The 27,579-nt window shown below is 41.2% G+C and overlaps 4 protein-coding genes across 6 annotated transcripts in view; 1 reads left to right on the top strand and 3 right to left on the bottom strand.

The window, feature by feature from the left end:
- Positions 1-10,046, bottom strand: part of LOC106567143 (von Willebrand factor A domain-containing protein 5B1) — a 72,576-nt gene extending 62,530 nt beyond the window's left edge. The window contains exons 1-7 of the mRNA XM_045692756.1: positions 9,518-10,046; positions 5,140-5,326; positions 4,713-4,874; positions 4,189-4,411; positions 3,689-3,843; positions 2,107-2,238; positions 790-914 (exon numbers count right to left, since the gene is read on the bottom strand). Coding sequence (XP_045548712.1) covers positions 790-914; positions 2,107-2,238; positions 3,689-3,843; positions 4,189-4,411; positions 4,713-4,874; positions 5,140-5,323 — 981 coding nt within the window. The 5' untranslated portion in view covers positions 5,324-5,326; positions 9,518-10,046. The remainder of the gene's footprint in view (positions 1-789; positions 915-2,106; positions 2,239-3,688; positions 3,844-4,188; positions 4,412-4,712; positions 4,875-5,139; positions 5,327-9,517) is intronic.
- Positions 10,047-10,898: 852 nt separating this feature from the next.
- Positions 10,899-17,505, top strand: LOC106567140 (ATP-dependent RNA helicase DDX19B). Of its 3 annotated transcripts, none has more exons than XM_014136097.2 (12): positions 10,899-11,155; positions 11,514-11,577; positions 11,685-11,735; positions 11,832-11,967; positions 12,163-12,255; positions 12,606-12,732; positions 13,014-13,128; positions 13,394-13,571; positions 15,224-15,461; positions 15,573-15,735; positions 15,882-16,073; positions 16,168-17,505. In XM_014136097.2, exons 1-12 carry the CDS (start codon positions 11,099-11,101, stop codon positions 16,227-16,229), a joined length of 1,476 nt encoding a protein of 491 aa, XP_013991572.1. In that variant the 5' UTR covers positions 10,899-11,098; the 3' UTR covers positions 16,230-17,505. The 3 variants fall into 3 exon arrangements, with proteins under 3 accessions (XP_013991572.1, XP_013991573.1, XP_013991574.1); XM_014136098.2 differs by having other exon boundaries at positions 10,900-11,155; positions 12,630-12,732; XM_014136099.2 differs by lacking the exons at positions 10,899-11,155; positions 11,514-11,577; positions 11,685-11,735; positions 11,832-11,967 and having other exon boundaries at positions 12,557-12,732.
- ubxn10 (UBX domain protein 10) lies at positions 17,276-19,191 on the bottom strand. Its single transcript, XM_014136100.2, has 2 exons — positions 19,046-19,191; positions 17,276-18,600 (listed from the first exon to the last, which is right to left on the bottom strand). The coding sequence occupies exon 2, from the start codon at positions 18,557-18,559 to the stop codon at positions 17,720-17,722; it is 840 nt and encodes a 279-aa protein (XP_013991575.2). The 5' UTR covers positions 18,560-18,600; positions 19,046-19,191; the 3' UTR covers positions 17,276-17,719.
- A 396-nt stretch (positions 19,192-19,587) lies between these two features.
- On the bottom strand, positions 19,588-25,678 carry LOC106567139 (ceramide-1-phosphate transfer protein). The gene is made up of 2 exons (XM_014136096.2): positions 24,599-25,678; positions 19,588-23,340 (listed from the first exon to the last, which is right to left on the bottom strand). Exons 1-2 carry the CDS (start codon positions 24,730-24,732, stop codon positions 22,818-22,820), a joined length of 657 nt encoding a protein of 218 aa, XP_013991571.2. The 5' UTR covers positions 24,733-25,678; the 3' UTR covers positions 19,588-22,817.
- Positions 25,679-27,579: the final 1,901 nt, after the last annotated feature.

Below are 27,579 nucleotides of genomic sequence, written 5' to 3' on the forward strand. Positions count from 1 at the left end.
TCGCTACTTGTTTTTGTAAGAAGTGTTGACAAGCTGAATGCACTGGGCTGTCTGTTTAAACTACTAGCACTACTGGACACCCATGCACACCCCACAAGACATGACACCAGAGGTCTCTTCACAATCCCCAAGTCCAGAACAGACTATGGGAGGTGCACAGTACTACATAAAGCCTCGACTACAAAGAACTCTATTCCACGTCTATTCCACGATGTGAAATGGCTAGTTAGTTAGCAGTGGTGCGCGCTAATAGCGTTTCAATCAGTGACGTCACTCGCTCTGAGACCTGAAGTGGTTGTTTCCCTTGCGTTACAAGGGCCGCGGCTTTTGTGGCGCGATGGGTAACGATGCTTCGTGGGTGTCAGTTGTTGATGTATGCAAGGGTCCCTGGTTCGAGCCCAGGTTGGGGCGAAGAGAGGGACGGAACCTACACTGTTACATCAGGTAACTGATGCAAGCAGTAACATCATATTTTTCTTAAATGATAAAAATACACCTTATGGAACAGCGGAACATTTTGTAATGTAGATAAGTAGTGGTGTAATAATGTTATATGATGTACTGTTTTATTTTTTTTTATGTGTAAAATAATATTTGCAGAAGGTCTTATTGTCTGATGAGTATAATTAAATATTTATTATGCTACACACTTTTCTTCTTAAATTATAAGCAGCATCTTGCCATTTTACAAAGTCTGTTTAATCTAAAAGTCATTTTCTATCAGCTGTTTCTGTGTCTCTCATTAAGGCTGCTGTGTAAGATGCATATCAGATCTGATGCAGCACTCACTTTCTTTTCATTGCTGGAGTCCTTCTTGGTGGCCTTGATGAAGTCACTCTTCCCCGCGAGGTGATCATCGTACTCCTCCAGTGTCATGTCTCCATCCTCAATCAGCACATGTGGCAGATGAGGATCTAGACAGAAGAGGAGATTGTGGCCATTAGACTGTGATACAGTATCACCTAGACAACAAGCATGTTTCAGTATGAGCTAGATAGTGGCTAGATATAGTACATCTTTTTTCTGTCACAGAAGTCCGTCTTGGATTTAGATTTCCAAGTTGTAATGATGTCGGAGTCAAAATGATAGTCCCATTACTGTTATTTCCTGCTCACATTCTGCTCTCCACAGGCATCTCTCAAAACATCTCTCTGCAGTGAACTTTACGGCGAGCTGTTTTTATTGACCGTTTATTGACCATTTACTAAATCAATGACGTTTTCTTTGAAAACCGACAATCATTTTTCAAAATCATTCAAGTTAATTTACCTATACCAATACTGAGGAAAAAATGGCAAGCACTCCATCTCCCTATTTTTATTTAACCTTTATTTAACTAGGCAAGTCAGTTAAACCGCTGCGCCATCCATTTGGTTGAGCTCAGCAATTTCCTTGATGAGATTGAAACCCCAGCACCACATCGGGCTGAACTGAATTGCACAGCGAGCAACAGGCCCCAGGTCTGTTTGTAGACAAAGCCATCTCTTAGCGCCTATTGAATAAGCAATCTGGGGATTTATTATTGCCTCTGGGAGACAACTGGTCCATGCATAGGTCAAGACAACCAGGAGAGGATAGATAGACAGCGAAAGAGAGCAAGAGGGGGGAGAGATAGAGAGAAAGGGAGGGAGACAGAGAGTGAGAGTGAGCGAGAGAGAGAGAGTGGGTGGGTGGCTGGGTAAGCCCGAGGACAGCTCATACATTTGCACAAGGTGGAGGGTGGATGGACTGGAGGGGCTGATGGTGAACAGATATGCAGAGAGAGAGAGTGTGTGGCTGGGTAAGCCCAAGGATAGCTCATACATTTGCACAAGGTGGAGGGTCGATGGAGGAGAGGGGCTGAGGGTGAACAGATATGCAGAGAGAGAGAGAGAGGCTGATGATTCCCGCCCATGTAATCTGATTAACTGTCCTCATATAAATAACAGGGCTTAGCTAAATGAATGGTTTGCTGCAGATAGTTGATGATTTAACAATGAGGACAGGTAAACACTGGTCTTTTCTGGGTATGTGATACTGTATTTTGAAGAGGAGTGAGTAATCGTAGTGTCTGCCAGGCTGAGTGGTGGGTGGTGGATGGTGTGTCTACTAAAGTGCAGTACCCACCGCTGGGGTAGATGAGGATCTCCACAGGGCAGTCATAAGTGTATTTGTCAGCCAGGGTGATGACAACGCTGGTGGCTGAGCGGGCCAGGGGGTCTGCGTCAGCCCGGATCGCATGAGAGGGGCTCTCCACACCTGCACAAAAACACCTTTAAAGCATCTACAGTGTAGAATCTACAGTGTAGAATAAACAGTGGCATCCACTGTGATTTCACTTGACAAAGACATACGCTATATACAAAAGTATGTGGACACCCTTCAAATGAGTGGATTCGGCCATTTCAGTCACACCCGTTGCTGACAGATGTATAAATTCGAGCACACAGCCATGCAATCTCCATAAACGAACATTGGCAGTAGAATGCCTTACTGAAGAGCTCCGTTACCTTCAACGTGGCACCGTCATAGGATGCCAACTTTCCAACAAGTCAGTTCGTCATATTTCTGCCCTGCTAGAGCTGCCCTAGTCAACTGTAAGTGCTGTTATTGTGAAGTGGAAACCTCTAGGAGCAACAACGGCTCAGCCACAAAGTGAAAGGCCACCAAAGCTCACATAACGGGACTGCCGAGTGCTGAAGCGTGTAAAAATTGTCTGTCCTTGTTTGCAACACTCACTACCAAGTTCCAAAGTGCCTCTGGAAGCAACGTCAGCATAAGAACTGTTCATCGGGAGCTTCATGAAATGGGTTTCCATGGCCAAGCAGCTGCACACAAGCCTAAGATCACCATGCGCAATGCCAAGCGTCAGCTGGAGTGGTGTAAAGCTGCCGCCATTGGACTCTGGAGCAGTGGAAACGCATTCTCTGGAGTGGTGAATCACACTTCACCATCTGACAGTCCGATGGACGAATCTGCCAGAATGCATAGTGCCAACTGTAAAGTTTGGTGGAGGAGGAATAATGCTCTGGGGCTATTTTTCATGGTTCGGGCTAGGCCCCTTAGTTCCAGTGAAGGGAAATCTTAACGATACAGAATACAATGACATTGTAGATGATTCTGTGCTTCCAATTTTGTGGCAACAGTTTGGGGAAGGCCCTTTCCTGTTTCAGCATGACAATGGCCCCATGCATAAAGCGAGGTCCATACAGAAATGCTTTGTCAAGATTGGTGTGGAAGATCTTGACTGGCCTGCACAGAGCCCTGACCGAAACCCCATCAAACCCCTTTGGGATGAATTGGAATGCCGACTGCGAGCCAGGCCTAATCGCCCAACATCAGTGCCAGACCACACTAATGCTATTATGGCTGAATGGAAGTCCCCGCAGCAAATGTTCCAACATCAAGTGGAACGCTTTCCAAGAAGAGTGGAGGCTGTTATAGCAGCAAAGGAGGGACCAGCTCCATATTAATGCCATGATTTTGGAATGAGATGCAAAAACAAGCAGGTGTCCACATACTTTTGGTCATGTAGTGTATCACAGAAATACTCAAATAAATCCTGTTTGTGTGTGGAGGTAGCTTTTTACTCATAGTGGAAGGATGTCTATATCGGTATGCAAGTCACTGTTGGTCAATAACATAAATTGCATTTATTATTATACAAATAAACTGCAATGTGTAGATGGTTGTGTGTTGTGTCTCTGACCTGCAAGGAGATAGGGGGCTCTGATCTCCAGCTGGAAGCTAAACTCATAGTCGATGGAGTTGATGGCCTCTTCCTCCAGTAGCAGGGCCATGCACAGCTGGGGATTTATGGGTGTCTGTTCATGTGGACCCAGGGCACAATTATGCCTATCCCTCCTGTGCAAAATACCAGAATACAAAATCATATAATGTATTGTCCACGAGTCAGCTCTTTCTCTGTCTAGAACATTTAAAATAATGAGTCTAATACCGGAAGGTGAGTGAATAACTTAAATTCTAAGTTCACAGTCAAAGGGATACTTCAAGACTCAAGAGTTACAAGACTGTAACTACCCATTGGATACCACGAAATTGGGCAGAAAAAGGGGTAAAATAAAATAAAAAATAAAGATCAAGTTTCCTTTATAGATCAAAATGGCTCCATAGATGTTTTATTTGGACAAGACAGCGTTGACATTCAGTTGTGGTTATGATGATGACACACTGTCACAGCATTCTTACGTTCTGTTCTGGAAGTTAGGGGAGAGTCCCTGCTCCTCGTTGATGGTCCTCTGGACCCTCGGGGTGCACACGGAGGGTGACGTGACACGGATTCCCCCGTCCGGCAGGGTGGGTAGCTCAGAGGAAGTGCTGACCAGCACGTTGACCGTCTCCAGAGGTGGGATGACCCCCAGATTCACCACCAACACCGTCCTCTCCAAGTCCTCGTCCAGCACTATCTGTCCTGGAATACCATAGCAGAACAACTCACATAAATGGTAATGTTTTGTATTTTTCTGAGCAATATTATCATTATTCACTGGATTATATTCTAGATACATAGTTGGAACCAAAAACACTAGACTGGTCTCTGTTTGGACTGTCTTGCCATCTCCAATTGTCATTGTCACACAAATGACCATAGGAGTTGGCAAGATGGCACAAAGAGATCTGTGGCCAGGCTACAGAACCACTGACCACTTCATGACAGTTTGTGACGATTCCTCTAACCTTCAGAGGTGACATGACGTGAGACACATTCTTACCACTGCCACTCTGAAGGGCTCCGTTAGCTGTAGTGCAGCAATCAAAGTAACAGTCATCCATCTTGGACTTGTCTTTGATTTGCACTGTTATTATTTGGCTGGAGATCATAGCCTCGAATCCCACAACAGTAGAGCATTCTTCCAGTGGGTAAATGAAGATACCTGCATCAAATGAAGACAGGTAACATTAACCAGAGGCAATCAGGCAATTAAGTCAAACTAACTCAATTATGTTAATACAGCCCCCGGACAGTGCCTATGTTAATGTTTACATTGAGAAGCCTTGTGGAAGCTCTGGAGGCTACAAGGGAAGTAAATTCAGAATAATAATTTTAAGCACATTTGTATAAGCCCCCCAGAGAATGTTCATGATCACTTGTAGTAATGATCTTACTTTGTTGTATATACTAACAAATGAGGTTCTCACCTTCAATAGGATGGTCCTCGAAGTTGTTGTAGGTCATGGATGCTGTCAGGGCTAGAGTGTAACCTCTGACACAGGAAGTGATCTCAGAGACACTGAGAGGCAGAGCAATCTGCCTCTCCTTGTTGATCAGGCCTGGCATGGTGATGCTTCTTTTATGTTTGAGTTTCTTTTCATTACCAATCATAGACTGGGGGTAAATAACAAATTGTTCAGACACATTTTTAATAACTCAGAAAAAAACAATTAAACAAACAAACAGCTTTCATTATAAGCTCTGATATCCTCTCTCGTGTTGTTATCCAGCAATAACATCAAAGAAAACAGAGTGGGCCTTATAAATGCCTTTCAAATAAATCCAAACTTTATTTAACTAGGCAAGTCAGTTAAGAACAAATTCTTATTTACAATGACGGCCTACACCGTCCAAACCCGGACGACGCTGGGCCAATTGTGCGCCGCCCTATGGGACTCCCAATCACAGCCGGTTGTAATACAGCCTGGATTCAAATCAGGGTGTCTGTAGTGACGCCTCTAGCACTGAGATGCAGTGCCTTAGACCGCTGCCCCACTCAGGAGCCCAAAACGTTACATCCCTGCAGGCAGGCCCAGACAGTAAAACCACAGGGAAATTAAAACTATCAGTTCAGTACATGCATGCTTAGACTACAAAAGTGATTGAAAATGAAAAAAAAAAACATTAGAGATAGATAGATCATGTTTTTTACTGTAGTATGACATGAGTGGGGGTCTCTGATCTACATGTAAGGCAAAGGCAGAAAAAAACAATATAACACATTTGTCCAAGGTTATATTCAGGACACAACATTTCAAGTTCCCACTATAGAAAAAGCATGTCTCATCCAACAAACAGAGGATAAACATCAAAGTTGCACTGGTCTGGTAGAATATTGCATGAATGAGTGTGTGAGATGAGATGTGGCTATGAGAAGTGGACAATGCTTATGGCCAAAATGTTCATGCAAATGTCATGTGACATGGCAGCTCAACCTTTATTACCAGTCAAAAGTTTGGACACACCTACTCATACAAGGGATTTTCTTTATTTTTACTATTTTCTACATTGTAGAATAATAGTGAAGACATAAACTATGAAATAACACATATCACATATGGAAAAAATGTGTTATACAAATATATATTTGAAATTTTTCAAAGTAGCCACACCTTGCCTTGATGACAGCTTTGCACACTCTTGGCATTCTCTCAACCAGCTTCATGAGGTAGTAACCTGGAATACATTTAAATGAAAAGTAACCCTAACCCTTCTTAATGCATTTGAGCCAATCAGTTGTGTTGTGACAAGGTATGGGTGGAATACAGAAGATTGCCCTATTTGGTAAAAGACCAAGTCCATATTATGGCAAGAACAGCTCAAATAAGCAAAGAGAAACGACAGACCATCATTACTTTAAGACATGAAGGTCAGTCAATCCGCAACATTTCATGAACTTTGAAAGCTTCTTTAAGTGCAGTCGCAAAAACCTTAAGCACTATGATGAAGCTGGCTCTCATAAGGACCACCACAGGAAAGGAATATCCAGTTACCTCTGCTGCAGAGGATAAGTTCATTAGAGTTACCAGCCTCAGAAACTGCAGCCCAAATAAATGCTTCACAGAGACACATCTCAACATCAACTGTTCAGAGGAGACTGCGTGAATCAGGCCTTCATGATCGAATTGCTGCAAAGAAACCACTACTAAAGGACACCAATAAGAAGAAGATACTTGCTTGGGCCAAGAAACATGAGCAAATGACATTAGACCGGTGGAAATCTGTCCTTTGGTCTGATGAGTCCACATTTGAGATTTTTGGTTCCAACCGCCGTGTCTTTGTGAGATGCAGAGTAGGTGAACAGATCATCTCCGCATGTGTAGTTCCCGCCGTGAAGCATGGAGGAGGAGGTGTGATGTGTGGGGGTGCTTTGCTGGTGACACTGTCTATGATTTATTTAGAATTCAAGGCACACTTAACCAGCATGGCTACCACAGCATTCTGCAGCAATAGGCCATCCCTTCTGGTTTGTGCTTAATAGGACTATCATTTGTTTTTCAACAGGACAATGACCTAACACACCTCCAGGCTGTGTAAGGGCTATTTGACCAAGAAGGAGAGTGATGGGAGTGCTTCATCAGATGACCTGGCCTCCACAATCACATGACCTCAAAACAATTGAGATGGTTTGGGATGAGTTGGACCGCAGAGTGAAGGAAAAGCAGCCAACAAATGCTTAGCATATGTGGGAACTCATTCAAGACTGTTGAAAAAGCATTCCAGGTGAAGCTGGTTGAGAGAATGCCAAGAGTGTGCAAAGCTATCATCAAGGCAAAAGGTGGCTACTTTGAAGAATCTAAAATAAAATACATATATTTTGATTTGTTTAACACCTTTTTGGTTATGACATGATTCCATATGTGTTATTTCATAGTTTTGATGTATTCACTATTATTCTACAATGTAGAAAATAGTAAAAATAGTAAAAAAAAACTTGAATGAGTAGGTGTGTCCACATTTTTGACTGGTACTGTATGTGGTGTTCTGGGTCTGTCGTGTCCGGAGAGTCATTGCCTGAGCTTCTAACACTGGCTTTATGCGAGGTGTTGTGAGGAAAGCAATTTACATAGAAACTGAGAGGCTGCCTGCCTAATAAGCCAGTACTAGTGGCTATAAGACTACACAGACTACAATACTTCCACATAGTGAACAACTCTACCTACTTCTTCAGACAAAGAGTATTTTCCATGAAACCTCAAGATCTTAATTATCTACATGATGAAGCTCAAGATTGTTGCTCTCCCTGACTCCCTGGACTCGATAAGATGACAACATTTAACAGACCAGACCACTATCTGTTGTCATAATGCAGCCACACTTTACAGGATCCATAATTCATTGACAAAATGCGTTCCCCCTCCTCGTACTACTTAATCAAAAGGAGGTTTTGGCTGGCTGGCACAGCATTGTCATTTATTGAAAAGGAAAAGGTCAGACAGATGCATCAACATTGCTCACATCTGCTCTGCTCTGCTCTGTTCTGCAATCAGTGTCAACCGTGCCACCATGTGTCCTATGGGGCACAAGCCGGGAATATTGATATAGTATTATATTTAATAATATTATTATATTATATATATTATAATATTGATGTGTTAGAGATGGAGTGTCTTGTTCCTGTAAGACTCAAAATATCTCACAGTACAATGAAGCATACATTAATGCCATTATTCTTACTTTATTCTAAAAATAAATTGAACAGGATAACTGGACTGTAAAACTGTTTTAGCTATGACAATACAGAAATGCATTGTGAAATCAGATAGCCTCATATTGATGTACAGTTATAATGCAAACATGATTGATAAACTAAATCCACTTATTTTATAGCCATGCTAAGCAATCAAGGTGGGGGAAAAAGAATAAAAAACACACACAGTTCCTGTTCTCATATTTTATATATATATATATATATATATATATATATATATATATATATGTATGTATGTATGTATGTATGTATGTATGTATGTATGTATGTATGTATGTATGTATGTATGTATGTATGTATGTGTGTATGTGTGTGTGTGTGTGTATGTGTGTGTGTGTTTTTTCTTCTTTTCCCCCACCTTGTATACACACACACACACACACACACACACACACACACACACACACACACATACATACATACATACATACATACATACATACATACATACATACATACATACATACATACATACATACATACATATATATATATAAAATATGAGAACAGGAACTCAAATTGAGGGGGAATGTTCACATAAAATGTTCACAATTAAGTTGATTTATCTTATGCACAAAACTATCCCCTTTCAATAATTCTAGAAACTTGCTCCAATTATTTCTGGCCAATGGTCATAAGGCAATCCATTACAGTTTCTCTTTTAATGGGATTTTTTTTCTTCTTCAGTCTGACAGGTCATGATATTGATTGTGTCCAAGTGATAGACCCCATGAGACCCCTCTCCTTGTCGTATGAATCATCCTGAAATCTCCAGAAAGGTTCATCCAAACATAACCTAATTTCATCCACTATAAATATACCAGAAGCCACCATTAATACAGTAGAGTCATAATAACATTGCAATAACAACAGCTTTCCAAGGAAATAGGTCTGAAAAAACACCTGTTGATTGCTATTGCTGGATTTCATTGCAGACCATTATAATTGCAAAAATATCAATGCCATTATACAATATACATGCACAATATTTAGCAACTTTTAAAATATACAAATCATATTTAGAATGTAGAGAATGGAAGCAGCATCATGTCATGCGATCACTGACATCATCTGATATCAACACGTCTTCTTACCTTTCATTTGTGTCAACTGGGAGTGAAATTATGTCTGTCTTTTGGATGCCCACTTTTCATGAAAGATGTCCTTTCCCTTCTATTTCTCTTCCCTCCCTTTTTTCTTGCCTCTACATGTGGCGTAGAGGAAATGCCAGCTGTCACAGGTGGGCAGAGTTACTATTAATTAAATGGCTCTGGCTTTTCACAGAGGGACTAAACAAATCAAAGAAGGACAGTTGACAGGCAGCAACCGTGGCAGCAATTCAGTCAGCACAGCAACATGTGGTTATAAAAAGTATCTCTCAGCTCAGTCGCTGTCCTCCCTCCTTGTGGCTGGAGTTAGAGGCTTTCGCTAACGGAGAGAGAGAGAGACTCAGAGAGAGAGAGAGAGAGAGAGAGAGAGAGAGAGAAAGAGAGACAGACAGTCCTTTGCAACAGATTAGCATCCCTTTCCCCTAGTACCTCTCCTCTTTGCATTTATAGCATCAGCACCACCACTCTCCTTCCCTGCAATCGATGATGGGAGACCCCATTTATGGATCCTTTTTGAAAGCTGGGGGATCAGACTAAATAGATGAAATGCAGCACCAGGCATGGAGGAGTAGTGGGGGTGGGGGGGGGGACATAAAGCATGTCTCTCTTGCCTCCACCCAGGGCAGGCATTAACCTTCCCACTCACCATCGCCGACAAGTCTCTGTCTCTGGTTTATTGGAAAGCCTATAATGTTTTTATTTTAATGTGGGTAGTGGGAGTTTAGCTGTCTGCATTGTGGCCACTGTTAGTCTGATCCACCTATTATTTTTTTCCACTGAGGAGGTAACCATGACAATCGATATAGAGTTCTACTGGCATCTTAAAAGACATTTTAGGTTGGCATGAGGGAGGGGGTTGTGTGGGTGGAGGGTATTGGCTGAAGCTGCATCCGCTCCTCAATTAAATTAGCATAATGCTGGCCATAACCCCCCTCTCTCTCTTTCCTCTCTTAATCTGTGTGTGTGTGTGTGTGTGTGTGTGTGTGTGTGTGTGTGTGTGTGTGTGTGTGTGTGTGTGTGTGTGTGTGTGAGAGAGAGAGAGAGAGAGAGAGAGAGAGTGATGTGGACTGTCAGGTCTCTACCTGGCTGGGTCACTTTCATTAGGACCGATCAGGACATCCATAATCTCTTCTCCTACTCAATTTGTCTGGGTCCAGATGACGAATCAACAAGAATAAACCATATCAAATTCGATAGAAATGGCATATAATTTATAGCTGTAATACGTTAACGATTAACAAACAATAGTTTAAACTGACAAGTAAAAAATAGCCAAACCTGCTTATCTGATAAAGATTGTATTATTCCAATATAGTCTGTGGTATTGCTAATTTTAAACCACCTCCTACACAAACACATTTGGGGGTAAAACAAAGTTGATCAGAATTCCACTTCCGAGTTTCCATCGGAATGAGTGCAGCTGAGCTAGCTACAGCCGGTGCGCATCAGCGGTAGCTTCTTTGGCTTGGCAGGCAGCATCTCTTTCGACGCCCAGCTTGATTGCATTGTTTGTGTATCTAAAACTTCTTAAACTTGGTCTAAAATAATATACAGTAAAGGTTAATAATGGCTACTGACTCCTGGGCCCTTGCTGTCGATAAACAGGAATCTACGACTGACTCAGTAAGTTTAAATGTATAGGCTAGCAAGTTTAGCTAGCTTGGTACAATTAGCCAGACAGCTATATTCGCAGCTATGCTTTACGAAAAGTATCTAACTTTATGCTGCTAGTTTGCGAGCCCAGCCAACTGCAACTGAGGCAATTTGTGGCCGAGTTAATACTTTAGCATACCATGTGCTGGTGGTGTTCCACTTACTGACACACCTTTTGAAAGCACTGCCATTGACTGTAGCTGTGTTTGTCGTGGCTTTGTTTGTTGGTCGAATTTGACACTTGCTTGCCAAGATTTTATGAGGGAAAACTTTCATTCTGAGATTAGATATTTGCGTACTAATAAAACATTTTGGTTTCTCTTACCAGTTCGGCTCCTTGGTGATAAGATCTCCACCTCGAGGTGATGCTCCACCTAATAAGGCAAAAAAGGGTAAAATCACCGATGTCAATCAAACATTTGCTCTTGATATTCTTCCATGTATTGTCCATTACATTTTTGTGATACAATCATGTGATGAGTTTTTGTTTTTCTGCCAGGTACCACAAAGCAAGTGGAGGATGGCACCAATGTAGAAGGGGAGGAAAAAGGTGTGAATTCTTAGGGTTTATTCTCATCTCCCTGTCATGTCTCCATTCAATTAGTGTAGTCGGACAGGTCATTCACCTGTCACTCTTGTCTTTTAGAGGACAAAGCGGCCCAGTCATTGTTGAATAAGATGATCCACACCAGCCTTGTGAACACTACCAATCAAGTAGAGGTTCTTCAGAGGGATCCCAACTCTCCTCTTTACTCGGTCAAGACATTTGAAGAGCTGAGATTGTAAGTGATATCTGATTTCAAATTCACCAGTGCTTACACCTCACATGAAGCCTTGATTATACAGTGTATTTCAACCTGAGTTAGGATCCGTAACATTGCTTTTTTTTTTGTGGCATCATGTGTTTGGTCAGCCTTTTCATTACATGTTGTCCTTTTCATGGCTTCAATGCTTTTTTTATTGTACATCCATCTCAGGAAAGATAAGCTGCTAAAGGGAGTGTATGACATGGGCTTCAACAGACCCTCTAAGATCCAGGAGAATGCCCTGCCCATGATGCTGGCAGAGCCGTGAGTACCCATTATTCAATAATGGAGGAAATAGCCTAGATATTCTGGACATTTAAAAAAAACATTTTTAGTCATTTAGCAGACGCTCTTATCCAGAGCGACTTACAGTAGTGAATGCATACATTTCATACATTTTCATACATTTTTGTTTTTCCATACTGGACATTTGAAGGTGTTGTTGTGATGTGTGTTCTGAGGTTACACATTTAATTTCAACTTTCAGTCAGATGTAGTCAAACTAGTTATTAACCAGTGTTTATGTACACAGTAATATAGTTGTTTGCTTGATTTTTTTTTTTAGGTGAAATTAATGGAATCTACCTTTTAGTCCCCCATTAATCTCTCTTCAGCGTGTATTATCCCTCTGGTTCCAGACCTCAGAACCTGATTGCCCAATCACAGTCCGGCACAGGTAAAACAGCTGCCTTTGTGCTGGCCATGCTCAGCCATGTCGACCCAACTAACAAATGGGCACAGGTGAGTGGCATCTCCATCTTCAGCAATGCCATGGTCCATCAGCATTACTCAGGCTATGAGAGAGGTTAGACCTCAAGAGGTCAGGTAATCAGTAAGGTCAGAAAGAGTTTGCTCTTTAGGTGGATTTTTATGGGTTGTTTTATTAAGAGCACCTACAGATCAGGGTTACAGGAACATGTATTAGTTTAGAGAACATCTATCACAATGTGTTGCTTTTTTTGTTCGTTGGTTTTGTAGATAGAAGCCTCTTATTACTGAAACTTCTTATTTTGCCCCCTCAGTGTCTTTGCATTGCCCCAACGTACGAGCTAGCTTTGCAGACTGGTAAAGTCATTGAGCAGATGGGGAAATTCTATCCTGAGGTCAAATTGGCATATGCCATTCGTGGCAATAAATGTAAGTCTCAAAACATTCCTACTTTTTTATTTATTTTGAATACAACCTGTAAAGTTTGGGTGCCTAATTTCACTGGGGAAATGGTAGGCCTATGCTGTCACTGCCAGTGCTCTCACACAAATTTAATGTCGAAAGCATAACTGTCAATGACGAAAATGCCACACGTGTATTATAGAGTTGATGTTCTGTAAATATAAGATGTTGATGAAAAGCATCATTGTAACAATATCATTAACTGTCCTGTTTGTCTCTGGGTGCTGAGCAGTGGACCGAGGGGCGAAGCTTCAGGAGCAGATTGTCATCGGGACACCTGGCACGGTCTTGGACTGGTGCTCTAAACTGAAGATCATCAACCCCAAGAAGATCAGCGTCTTTGTCCTGGATGAGGCTGATGTCATGATCGCCACACAGGGTCACCAGGACCAGAGCATCCGGATCCAAAGGTGAGATTTCCATATAGAAAGTTGTAAATGTACAGTACTCTCATCTAGCAGAACTTAAGTGATACGAGACAAGCTCGTCTTGCAGGCCAGTAATCATGAGCGCTGCCATTAACTTTGTTTACAGACACTTGTAAAAGGGCTCTTAACCTCTCTTGGGCAGGTGGGACGCTATTCACACTATTCAACAGCCTGTGAAAAATCAGAGCGCCAAATTCAAAACAACAAAATGTCATAATTCAAACTTCTCAAACATACGACTATTTTACACCATTTTAAAGGTACACTTCTCCTTAATGTAACCACATTGTCCGATTTCAAAAAGGCTTTACGGCGAAAGCATAAAGTTAGGTTATGTTAGGACAGGTACAACACAAGAAAAACCACACAGCCATTTTCCAAGCAGGCGAGGGGTCACAAGTACCAGAAATTCAGCTAAAATTAAGCACTAACCTTTGACGATCTTCATCAGATGACACTCCTAGGACTCAATGTTAGACAATACATGTATGTTTTGTTCGATAAAGTTCATATTTATATCCAAAAACAGCATTTTACATTGGCGCGTGATGTTCAGAAAATATTTTGCTTCCAATACTGCCGGTGAATCAACACAACAATTTACAAAAATACTCATCATAAACGTTGATAAAATATTAAACTGTTATTCAAAGAATTATAGATAACCATCTCCTTTATGCAACCGCTGTGACAGATTTCAAAAAAGCTTCACGGGGAAAGCACACTTTGCAATAATCTGAGTACGGCGCTCAGAAACATACACCAGGCAATACAGATACCTGCCATTTTTGGAGTCATCTAAAGTCATAAATAGCATTATAAATATTCACTTACCTTTGATCTTCATCAGAGGGCACTTCCAGGAATCCCAGGTCCACAATAAATGTTGTTTTGTTTGATAAAGTCCATAATTTATGTCCAAATACCTCCTTGTTTGCACGTTCAGTAAGCTACTTTTCACGACGAAAAGTTAAAAAAAAAGTTATATTTACGTTCGTTGAAACATGTCAAATGTTGTATAGCATCAATCTTTAGGGCCTTTTTAACATAAAACTACAATAATATTCCAACCGGACGATTCCAATGTCTTGAAAAACGTTTTGGAACACAGATACCTCATCACGTGAACACGCGCCACAAAACTCATGTCATTTTCTGAGTCACCAACTTCCCGGCCTTCTTGTTCGCTCTCTGTTCACTGCAAAAGCCTGAAACTAGGTTCTAAAGACTGTTGACATCTAGTGGAAGCCGTAGGAAGTGCAAAATGAACCCTAAGTCACTGTGTGTTAGATAGGCAATGACTTGAATAGACAAGAATCAGATTTCCCACTTCCTGGTTGGATTTTTCTCAGGTTTTTGCCTGCCATATGAGTTCTGTTATACTCACAGACATCATTCAATCGGTTTTAGAAACTTCAGAGTGTTTTCTATCCAAATCTACTAATAATATGCATATTCTAGTTCCTGGGCCCGAGTAGTAGGCCGTTTAATTTGGGTACGTTTTTCATCCGGCCGTGAAAATACTGCCCCCTACCCAAGAGCGGTTAATGACTGCTGATGATTTTCAGATGCTATTCTACTCAATAACAGCGTAACAGTCTAGTTCTTTAAGGACTTTTCTTTCCCCTGTTCAGAATGTTGCCAAAGGAATGTCAGATGCTGCTGTTCTCTGCCACCTTTGAGGACTCCGTGTGGAAGTTTGCTGAGAGGGTTGTGCCAGACCCCAACATCATCAAGCTGAAACGTGAAGAGGAGACTCTGGACACCATCAAGCAGTATTACGTGCTTTGCAGCGACAAGGAGGAAAAGTTCACAGCACTCTGTAATATCTACGGCGCCATCACCATCGCCCAAGCTATGATCTTCTGTCACGTGAGTGTCCTCAACTTATCCCAGGATTGAAGGAATTCTCTGAGGGATTGGGTTTGATACGGTACATAAACTAATGAAGTAAAGAAATAAAGTAGGCTTCTTTGCCTCTAGACCCGAAGGACAGCTGGCTGGCTGGCTGCAGAGCTGACTAAGGAGGGCCATGTGGTGGCGCTGCTGAGTGGGGAGATGACTGTGGAACAGAGAGCGGCCATCATCGAACGCTTCAGGGAGGGCAAGGAGAAAGTCCTGGTGACCACCAACGTATGCTCCAGAGGTATAAAGACTGTCATTGAAAGCTAGATTAATGGTACCATTTATCCAAAGTAGGAGGGTGAGGATGAGTGTTTAACTCATTTTTAATTATAAATGTTTTACATTGAATAGGCCTAAGGGCATGTTTTTTTCTCTTTCTATTGATAGGCATTGATGTTGAGCAAGTTTCTGTGGTGATAAATTTTGACCTGCCCATGGACAAATACGGAAACGCTGACAACGAGACATACCTTCACCGGATTGGTCGCACAGGACGCTTCGGCAAGAGGGGCCTTGCAGTCAATATGATTGACAGCAAACACAGCATGAACATTCTCAACCAAATCGAGGAACATTTCAGTACGTCACTCTGTTTCTAGAAGTCTTCACAAGGTTGTACATTTTGATCTATAAGACAATGTTCTAATAATTTCCTGTATTTATTTTTCCATAGATAAGAAGATCAACAAGCTTGACACTGATGATCTCGATGAAATCGAGAAAATCAGCAACTAGATACTGCTAACCTTGATCACTAATCATTTAATGCAACTATTTATGCAGTTTGGACTATTAACTCATTTGGGCTTTTGGACTTGTCACTTTAAGGATTTATTTGAATGTTTACATGAAATGACAGATGTTAGCCATGCCTTAAATGCAAAGCATTTTAGCATTTTCAGGACAATTGTTCATGCCAAAGAGAGGTCATGGCTAGAAGGATCCAGATTTTCAAATTAATGTCAAAGGTTTACATTTTTTGTATTTTAGCGAACCCTAACCCTTTTCCTAACCTTAACCTAATTATCCTAACCTGCTGCAAATGTTCTCCTAACCTGCTATGAAAAGTAAAATCTGACAAAAGCAGGATAACCTTCATTGATACTACTAGCATTACGGTTGGTGTTCAGTTGCTATATTATTTTTTTATTGAGTGGTTGTACTAAACTAATATTTTACCCTCTAGATCTTGAAGTCTCTCTGAGGCATGTATAGGTAGCCATTGGTTGTTAGCAATATACAATATATTGAATCAAACAATATATTGAATCAAACAAGACTTTGCAATAGTTAGAATGGGGGAAGTTTGCTGTGCTGATTGGTCTTAAAAAACATTTTCTTATAGAATAATACTAGTGGAAGGTAATGTGATTTGAAGTTGAGCAAATGGGAAGTAGTAACCAAACTGGAGAAATGTCCATTCCTTATTAATGAGAAGGCAACTCATGATCAGTCTAGACTAACAATCCTAAGTGATATAAAGAATTTCAGGATCACAACACTAAATACATTCTTGATGGTTTAGATGTGTGCTTCACAATAATCCAAAGATTCCATTGTATTAATACTGCGAGTATTGGAGCAGTTGCTCCCTCTTTTTATTTTATTTTTTCCCCAATAGGTTCTGCAAATCTATGGCGGGAGGTTGTTTCAGTGGAAACAAGTTTTGTTCAGTCACATTCAAGCTTATTCTGTCAACTGACAGAAGTTGGTCACTTTTACCAAGTAAAATAAGATTGTATGGAATATACCTAAGTTGTTAGGAATAAATAATAGATCTATTTCAAGAGGAAAAGCTTTATTGAGCAAAACACCATTGAATTGTTTTATTTTGTACCTCAGTGAATATGATTTATATTTGGACTGCTTGAACTAAACAAGAGTTTAGAGTGTTTACCTTGGCTATGAAAGCTAAAATAGCCTCTGCTGAATCTATTCTCTTATACTTTCTGCACTTTTTTTGGTTTTGTCATTTCTAAATGGTGGTTGTAATAAAGATTACTTACCTAAAGTATGTCTGTCTGGGCTTATTCTGTGGCACAGTGGCTGTGAGAAAAGGCTAGTTTTGTTTTACCTTAAATGCAAAACACACCTTCCTAAGCTCCTCTTTACAATGGAAACAAGCACTCTTTCCTCTAAACATATGGCTTCATTGTTAATATAATACATAGGCCTATTTGTCATAACTTTAATTTTGTTGTTATACTGTGTCATCCATCTTGAGTTCAGGCAGAGTCCATATCCTCCTGAAAGATGCACAGTACTGATCTATTTAAGATGCCACATTGGGCCAAAGTCATGTTCAGGTCTGTGAATGTCCTTCGGAGGGGTCTATCCACACCACTCTTAACGTAGCCATCCACGATCTCAATGTAACCATGCTCATATCTGGCCCCATATCTGGCCTCTGCACTGGCAAGCACCGTCAGTAGGGTGTCTGTGGGTAGGAAGTGCTCCTCAAACCGCCTACCACACGGAGCCCGGATGGCAAGGAGTAAGCTCAAAGGCCCAGGAGTGCCAGGGGAGAATACTGGTGGGCTTTCTGCCTCTGGGGTTGTGGCCATCACGCTGAGGTCCGGAGGGTTGTGAGTGGGGCAGACCTTGCAAAGCACCTCTGACACGTTGCCTATCTCCGGGTTGCTCCGGGATTCTGCTCGGGTCCTCACTGAGGACAGCTGATGCTCCCCGTGCCCTTGCCGAGCCTGGATAATGAGGCTGTCGGACAGACTGAGCTTGGATGTCTTCTCCTCCATGCCCCTCAAAGAGACACCCTCCTCTGATGGCTTCTTCTCAATAGAGGGGAGGGGCTTGTATTTGTTCCAAGGGAAGGGAAGAGAGGGTACCTCGGGAACAGTATGTAGGTAGTCTGGGTCTTGTTTCACGCTCAGCTGGCTGCTCTGCCTGAAGCGGGAGCGGAGGCAACGATCTGACCTGTCGTAGCCCATTGAAGGAGGCTTCGGGATCAGTGGTGTGTTGTGGAAGCTTTCAGCCACATCCATGTTTGGCGTGTGGCTCAGGTTGGGTCGACTACGCCCTTTCGAGGACTTTGGCCTGGTCAAATGCATTCTTCTCCACAGCAGTCAAATGTTTTAGATGTGACTCAACTCTAAAAGATGGGAGATAGTTAAGAGAGAACTGAAATATAAATATAATAGCTATTCTGTGACATTCTCTGTCATCATAGTCACAATGTGAATGGCATTCTTGCTGAGAGCCACTGGGTGTACAGGCTTTTGTTACATCCCTGCTGAAAGTTTTGTTACTGTCTGCTCATCAGGGTTGGCGCAAAAGTCTTCATGCCCAGTAGCTGTTAAGGAGGAGACTGGCCACCCTTTTTGAGAGCACTGGCCAGCTTGAAAGTTTACTAATCTTGACATGCCAATCACAGAAAATGTCTTCCATTTGATTTCCTTGTTGACCAGTTAACGTTACCAAATTAACGTTAGGTAACTAAGCTGTCCGATCCAAGTAGGTAACAAAGAGGGGACATACTTGCCACTAGAATTACAGATAGTGCACGATAAGAATACTAACAAACATATGCAGCATACCTTGCATTTCAGCTGATAGATCAGTCTCTTTTTTTGCTTGTCAACACTCGAGGGAAGTTTTCAAGCTTTTTCAGCCGGCAGCGTAACTCAAGTTACCGATACAGCGATAGTTACCTTGACAACGCTGCTTGCCTCACACATCAACAAAGCTGCCCCCTGGTGCAAATCAAGGAGCGTGCAGCATCAGTCGTATCTATTCCATTTCTAATCACACTGCTCCAGACTAGGGTTGCAAGATTTCAGGAACTTTCAATCAATTCCCTGGTTTTTCGTAAATCCTGATTAGAGGATCCTGATTCCGGATTTCCTGTTTATTCCCTCCTGATTCAGGGAATCCTCCAACTGAGACTTTGGGAATACCAGAGAATTTATTGAAAGTTCCTGTAATTTTACTCCAGAGATGTTTTACATTATGCAAACTGTATTTGAAACATTGCACCAGATTTAACGCTAATATCCATATTCATTCTTAGGTTATATAACACCATGACACAATTATGAAGAAACATAAATCATTGCAGAAATAGAACAAAGACAAAGTCTAGACTTATCAGGTGTCAGTGTTTAATTTATCATTTCATTCATAGTCAACAGAAAAAATGCAAAACTGTAAGATTAAGTGGTACATATTTTAAACGATAAACAAGGCAACAGTAAACATGTCATCCCCACGAATGATGCAGCCCCCCGGCCAATCAGTGTAACTTTGTAAATGACCGATTTCTAAAGCAAAACAAAACGTCCACCAGCCTATCAGAGCTCTTGCAGCATGAACTGACATGTTGTCCACCCAATCAAAGGATCAGAGAATTAATCTGGTACTGAAAGCATAAACTACAGCTAGCACTGCAGTGTGTACAATGGGGTGAGTAGTTAACTCAGAGAGAGAAAGACAATAGTTGGAACAGTTTTGAACACATTAAGAGGAAGCAAGAGAGAAATAGAGATTGTTCCTTTTCCCCACTTTCAGTTTCACTTACTTAGCAAATGCAGCTGGCTAGTTTAGCCTACTGAAACACCCTGCTCAAACAGAGTGATGCTATGTTAGCTAGCTGGCTATGACTTTCCAACCTAACACACGGAACTCCTCCAAGTAGTTTTTTCTCCAAGGTTTTTCCAATGTAAGCTTTTGGTATTACTAATTTATTGCCACCGGGGCCTCGTTGATGTAACTGCTTACTGACCGTACACTGTAGCGTTACTGCATGACTCTAGCTGGTTTACTAACTCGTTAGTTCTATTATCTATGCAGACTATGACATTACTTTAGCTAATATGGTGACAATGATGTAGGCTGTGTGTAGCGGTTTGGCTTGGAAAGGTTTTTTCCGCCTGGTCACATACAGCTGATGTGTTGTGCATTGAAGTCCACAACAAAGGGAAGAGGTGAGAGGAGGAGAGATGCGAGAAGGAATACAACGTGGCTGTTTTGAAAGTGAACGGTGTTTACGCATTATCAGGGGTGTATTCATTCAGCCAATTCTGTTGAAAACGTTTCTTAAATGGAAGCAAATGGAACAAACAGGGATAAACATACCTGAATTTGTCCAATAGAAACTCTTGTTTGCAACTGTTGGACTAATTATGACACCCTATGTCTCTCGACCTGTGTGCACCTACGTTGTAAACTTTCATTCATAGGCTAGGTTGTAGCAACCTCATGATGGTATAGGGAAAATTTGAGTATCATGTAGTAGTCTAAACCTATCGCTGTTACATTGAACTAGGTGAATGGAATATGAATTAGAGTCATCCAATATGCTGTAATAGAAATATGGCCATGCTCATGGAAAAAAACTTGTCTATATTTAGATAAGTTGCATGTAGGCCTCTCTTCTGTCATTATATGTTGCCCTAGGACACTAAGGGTGAGTTGGTAAATTCACTCTGGCTATCTACTAAGATTTCAGAGCACTACTCTGAGTATGCCTGCATGCAGAATAACTGATTAATTTAAGAATGTACAACTTCCGTTGAATATGATCGGTCTCTTCCAAATAAAGATTACAGTTTTGAAACTGCAGTAAAAGCATAGTAACTAGTTGACTGTGGTATTTTGGATGCAGTAATTGCACAATAACTGCAGATACACTGCAGTTATACTGCATTGTAAGTGCAGATACACTGCACTGTAACTGCAGATGCACTGCAGTTATAAAAAAAAATGGTTATTTTGGATGCAGTATTCGCAACATACTGCAGTTATGCAGCAATCTTTTTTTGTAAGGGGTGTCAGTAAACAAAAAGTTATTAAATTGTTGCCAGCAACACAGTTAGTCACCAATGCTCTAGATAACATGAAAACAGCCTAACCAGCTCTGCTAGGGCGAGTAAAATGGTCAGAGTGAGGTGTTGTCATTTGTGTCTGGAAGTAGCTAGCCAACTTTAGCCAGTTAGCTTGGGTGCCGTTGTGAGGTCAGAATGCTCGGATCGACCCTACTTCTCGGCCAGTGTTCAGTGTGCACTCTGAATGCTCCGAGAGAGAAACGCTCTGAATTTGTGAACCAACTATCTGACAATGCTCTGAATTTAAGATCGCCCAGAGCGCACTCTGGCACTACCAGTGAATTTACGAACACACCCTAAATAAACCCTTGCTCACCAGAATTGTATAAATGATTGCTTAAATTTAGTTGACAACGGTAAAGTTCTCCCTGTCATCTCTGCTTCTTTCACAGAGCAAAGACATTTAGAGACTTGGGAGAAAATGCAACAAAAGAAATAGGAAAGATTTTCTGTGCAGAATGTCCAAATGACATCAGTTTAACCGGTTGTAAGGAAATAGAAAGCTGTGAAAACAACCCAACATGTTTCTGATAAGATTTACATTCGACTTAGATGTATATTTTATGTGGTTGAAATACTATCAGCTTTTATGACGCTGATAAAGATAGCACCTCTACAGACTGCACATTTGCATTCTCTCAAGATGCTGAACTAAATCAATCATATTTCTCCACTCCTGTTCCCGAATCAAAGTGTACACTTTATGTATCAGTTTACTTCAAGAAATGCTTAATTCTGCAGGAGTTAATATTAAGACTACGTGAAAGGTTATAGACCTACAGTCAGTCTCCAGATTTCAGTTTCCATTTAACCCATCTGAACAATGGGCTGCAGTTCTTTCGTCACGCCATCTGGATAATAAGTGTAATTTTGTAAATGCCTGATTTTTATGGCAAGACACATCATTCCACAAAATTGCTGTCAATTTGTCAAAATTGGGCCAGTGCGGTCCGAGATCTCACGTGTGATGAACGAACGTATGTACGTACTAACGGACAGAGACAGATCCACAGTCCCATCCCCAATTTCATTGTGTTGCATTTGCAATGAAATCATACTGTTTCCGTAATACAAAACCTACTTTGAGCGATAAAAACTGATGCATACTTAAATTAAGGAGAGACTTAAATGCAAAAAGATGTGTTGCACAAAACAGCACTGAATGCCATAGAAATCCCATTACACAATTCTAATTAGAAATAAATATATGGGTAATGCTGCCTTATTACATAATAATGTAATGTACATACAGTAATACACCCATCTCTATACACCAGAAATTGTCACCAAGAAACAATAAAGGAGCAGCACGGCTTGCCAGCATTGATGTGCTGGTTGGACTACGAGGCCGACAGTAGCCTGGTGGTCTCAGATCTATTTATGCTGTCTTGCCAACTCTTATAAACAATTCCATTGGAGTTGGCAAGATGACACACACACAGATCTGGGACCACCAGGCAACCACTACTACAGTACTTCCTGCCTACTAGGGCAAGTCCAGTATATTGTTCTGGGCATAGAGGTTCTCTGTCACTTGGTACACCTCAGAGATGAGCGGCAGGGCATCCCCTAGCATGGCCACTACCTGCTCTGGGGTACCTACATTCATCACATCAAAGAACGTAGCACGCCCTGGGAGAGCCCAGAAAGCTGTACCGGCAGCCTTGCGGATGATCCATGCATGGTGTTGGGAGAGGGACTCATTATAGGCTTCAGAGCACATGACAGAGGTCTTGCTTTCCTCAGTGCTGGTGCGCAGCCGTTCGAGAAAGAGCTCCAACCAGCGCAGGGCACGGTGCAGCCTCAGAAGGGTGCGGCAGCCGGACTCGGGGAAGCTGGCTCTCTTAGTCAGATCCACCAGTTGGTTGTCCAGTTCGTATTTGACCATAGACTGGACGGTGACGTAGTGGGCCCCATTCTCACCGTTCAGATGGTTGATCAGGATTTGGATCTTGTTGACAGCATCCTTGGCGATGAAGGAGAACACACTCCCCAGGCTGTTCATGAATCTGGATACAAAGGACAATAAACACATTTAATACAACATAAAACCTTTTTTATTGGAAGAGTCTTCAAATATTTCATTATGCTAAATGGCTCTATATTGAGACAACCAGAATCATTTCAGGGGCTGACATCAAGGAATCATTAAGATCAGTACTGGGATTTTGTATTTGTGTTGCTATCGGTAAATAAAAAAATCTCAGTGCAGGCTCAACTTGCCCGGGTTGGCTGACATCACGAAAATGATGCGTGCGCATTGATGTGGCATGCGTTCTTATGATTCTGAACGGTCAGATAGCAAGCATCAATGACAAAAAGCTGCCATGTGGGAAATCGTAGATGGCTCGTTTCAGCTCGTAGCTTGTTATTGATACCATGTCTTGTTTTGACTGATGTCATGTATATGCCAATATGGCTCAAATTTGCTAGCTCGCTAACCAACAACTGTAAAGATATATTTGAGAAACAACTGCTCATGGTCAAAATGTTTGTTTTCAATAAACATTTGGAGACTAAATACAGTTTACATGTTATCAACAGTCTATGCCAACCCCGTCTGTTACAACCAACCTGTCTATAAATACCATACATTGTCTGTCTTTCACTTAAACAATGGTGAGGATCCAGAAAGATCAGTTTTAGGCTAATGGAATTCTTTGCAGTTTGGTTGTTTTGTCTTTTTTTAAATTAACATGCACAATGGTGCAATCTCAGAGCAGGCTCAACTTGTGCGACTACTCCCTTCACTTGCCCCAGGCAATAGGGCAACACTTAAAGCTAGAGTCCTTAGTTGCTACATCCATTTTTTTTTTTTATAATTCATTTACGATATATACCCATTGATTCTTGAAGAATATAACTTATAAATGCCCCCTGAGTTTTAGTTCAACTGTTGTACCCCCATCAGAACCTAAACATGAGCTAGTTTTACTTTATTTGTAAACAATGTAAACAAACACTAACTATAGGCCCAAAACATAGTTCAAACTATAATTTTGATATCAGGGATGGTCAGTCCTTGCATAAATAGCTCTTTCTACGAATTTGATTGTGGTAAAACAAAGGTGGGATAACGCTTTGTTATTGTTTCAACTAAGGATTCTAACTTTAATGTTAATCCCTGTAATGTACATAGCATATTTATTTTTAGTACATATAACTAGATTATGTGCACACAATGATTTGCCAGCCGTTTGTTTAATGTTAGCCCAGGGCTACCTAGTTAGCTAAGAATCTAGGCTAGCATAGATTCAAACGACTTACCTTACAAGACCAAGCCATCCTGCTACATAATGTTCGAGGTATACTTCTTTGTTTTCAGATAGGCATGACTTAAAAGTGTCAAGAACCTCTTGTAAAGTGAATTTCGGGTCCTCTACTGCTACAGAATCGGCCATGGCTACACGGAAGTACTCTACGTCGAAAAATGATATGAATGAGTGCAGCAATTCTACAATATTGTTTACTTGCCAATAGAGATCTTCATATGAATGTTTTATATTCAACCTGTGGGCATCCTTAATAACCTGTTATTATTAGAATTTCTAACAAATTAACTGCATTCTGATATTGTACTTGCAAACTCTGTCCTCCCACCGAAGTACTAGCTAGGTTTCCACTAGCTTCTAGCAACAAAGTCAGATTCCACAGCCACAAAATAGCAAAAATTGCAATAACAAAAAACTATGTATACGGTTAGCAGTGTGGTTAGGTTTAAAATCATATTTTAAAAAGAGAAATTGTAGAAATGGGCGGGGTTTATGAAACTATTGAAGACCAAAACACTGCGAACGGCCCTGCGCAGGTCCGAAGTTCGTGAATACTGCAGTGCAGTTGCACATCCTCGTTGGTGGCGATAATGATGGGTGAAGCGGGTTGGAACAAACACCATAAACACAGATAAGCTCATGAGACCATCTTTGGTATAAGGGCCACTGCTAGCTAGCAACAACACACGGTGCTAACCCATCTTTCTAAAACAAAACTGCTTCTTGCCGCCATCTAGCGAGCTAAATCATTTGTTTAAAGGGAAGGCTTTGTCCATCATAATTTAGCCGCTAGGGTTAACTACTAGCTGGCAAATCAGTCTACATTAGTTAGCTAGTCAGCTACTTTCCGACCCATTCTTGTTTGAAAACCCAGCCAGGATGCCTAAGATAAGTGACACCACTGGGCAAATCGACAATTCTTCAAAATACAGAAATATAGCTAGCTACGAACTTTTGAGCACGTTGTTTACCGCCAGATTAGCTAACTCTCCTATAGCCTGTGATTCCACCAGAGTTTCTAAACCGCCTTTGATTTCACACTCATTCGAAAGAGATATCTGCTAGAAAACAGATAATATTTTATATTGACTAGATACTCTAGTGGCCGCTCTCTACTTCTTAGCTGAGCTTCAACGGCGGTTGGCATCCAATAAAATGTTGCATTACCGCCACCTGCTAGACTGGAGTACAACTCCCTTATACTTTGAATTAAAAAATAAGTCAATACCCTACCATCTAACACTACTCACAAAAAATACAAAATTACACCACCCTACTCCACTATTTAAATCTATTTAGTCCTACCTCAGGCCAACAACCTGAAAGGATGGGACACCACCACTTAACACATTCTGTAACAATTCTGATGTCAAGTCTCACATGACCAAATACCTCCCGGCAGCTCCCACCACAACCTCAATGTTCTACGACTAATGTTCCATCCTTGCAGTACAGTTGATAACCATTGCTATAAATGCAAAAAATCCAATCTTACTGAAACATACACTACCGTTCAAAAGTTTAGGGTCACTTAGAAATGTCCTTGTTTTTGAAAGAAAGGCACATTGTTGTCCATCAAAATAACATCAAATTGATCAGAAATAGAGTGTATATACATTGTTAATGTTGTAAATTACTATTGTAGCTGGAAACTGCAGATTTTTTATGGAATATCTACATTTGTATTTATTTCACCTTTATTTAACCAGGTAAGCTAGTTGAGAACAAGTTCTCATTTACAACTGTGACCTGGCCAAGATAAAGCAAAGCAGTGCGACACAAACAACAACACAGAGTTACACATGGAATAAACAATCGTACAGTCAATAACACAATAGGAAAAAAAAGAAAGTCTATATACAGTGTGTGCAAATGGCGTGAGGAGGTAAGGCAATAAATAGGCCATAGTAGCAAAGTAATTACAATTTAGCAAATGAACACTGGGGTGATAGATGAGCAGATGGTGATGTGTAAGTAGAAATACTGGTGTGCAAAATAACAGAAAAGTAAATAAAAACAATATGGGGATGAGGTAGGTAGATTGGGTGGGCTATTTACAGATGGGCTATGTACAGCTGCAGTGATCGGTTAGCTGCTCAGATAGCTGTTTAAAGTTAGTGAGGGAAATATAAGTCTCCAGCTTCAGCGATTTTTGCAATTCCTTCCAGTCATTGGCATTAGAGAACTGGAAGGAAAGGCGGCTGGCTTTGGGGATGACCAGTGAGATATACCTGCTGGAGCGCCTGCTACAGGTGGGTGTTGTTATCACGACCAGTGAGCTGAGATAAGGCGGAGCTTTACCTAGCATAGACTTATAGATGACCTGGAGCCAGTGGGTTTGGCGACAAATATGTAGCGAGGGCCAGCCGACTAGAGCATACAGGTCGCAGTGGTGGGTGGTATAAGGGGCTTTGGTGACAAAACAGATGGCATTGTGATAGACTGCATCCAGTTTGCTGAGTAGAGTATTGGAAGTTATTTTGTAAATGACGTCGCCGAAGTCGAGGATCGGTAGGATAGTCAGTTTTACGAGGGTATGTTTGGCGGCGTGAGTGAAGGAGGCTTTGTTGCGAAATAGGAAGCCGATTCTAGATTTGATTTTGGACTGGAGATGTTTAATATGAGTCTGGAAGAAGAGTTTACAGTCTAGCCAGACACCTAGGTATTTGTAGTTGTCCACATATTCTAAGTCGGAACCGTCCAGGGTAGTGATGCTAGTCAGGTGGGCATACAGATGCCCATTATCAGCAACCATCACTACTGTGTTCCAATGGCACATTGTGTTAGCTAATCCAAGTTTATCATTTTAAAAGGCTAATTGATCATTAGAAAACCCTTTACAATTATGTCAGCACAGCTGAAAACTGTTGTGCTTATTAAAGAACAAAAACAAAAAGGCCTTCTTTAGACTAGTTGAGTATCTGGAGCATTAGCATTTGTGGGTTTGATTACAGGCTCAAAATGGCCAGAAACAAA

This window comes from Salmo salar, chromosome ssa13 (assembly GCF_905237065.1).
Source record: "Salmo salar chromosome ssa13, Ssal_v3.1, whole genome shotgun sequence".
Classification (NCBI taxonomy): Eukaryota; Metazoa; Chordata; class Actinopteri; order Salmoniformes; family Salmonidae; genus Salmo; species Salmo salar.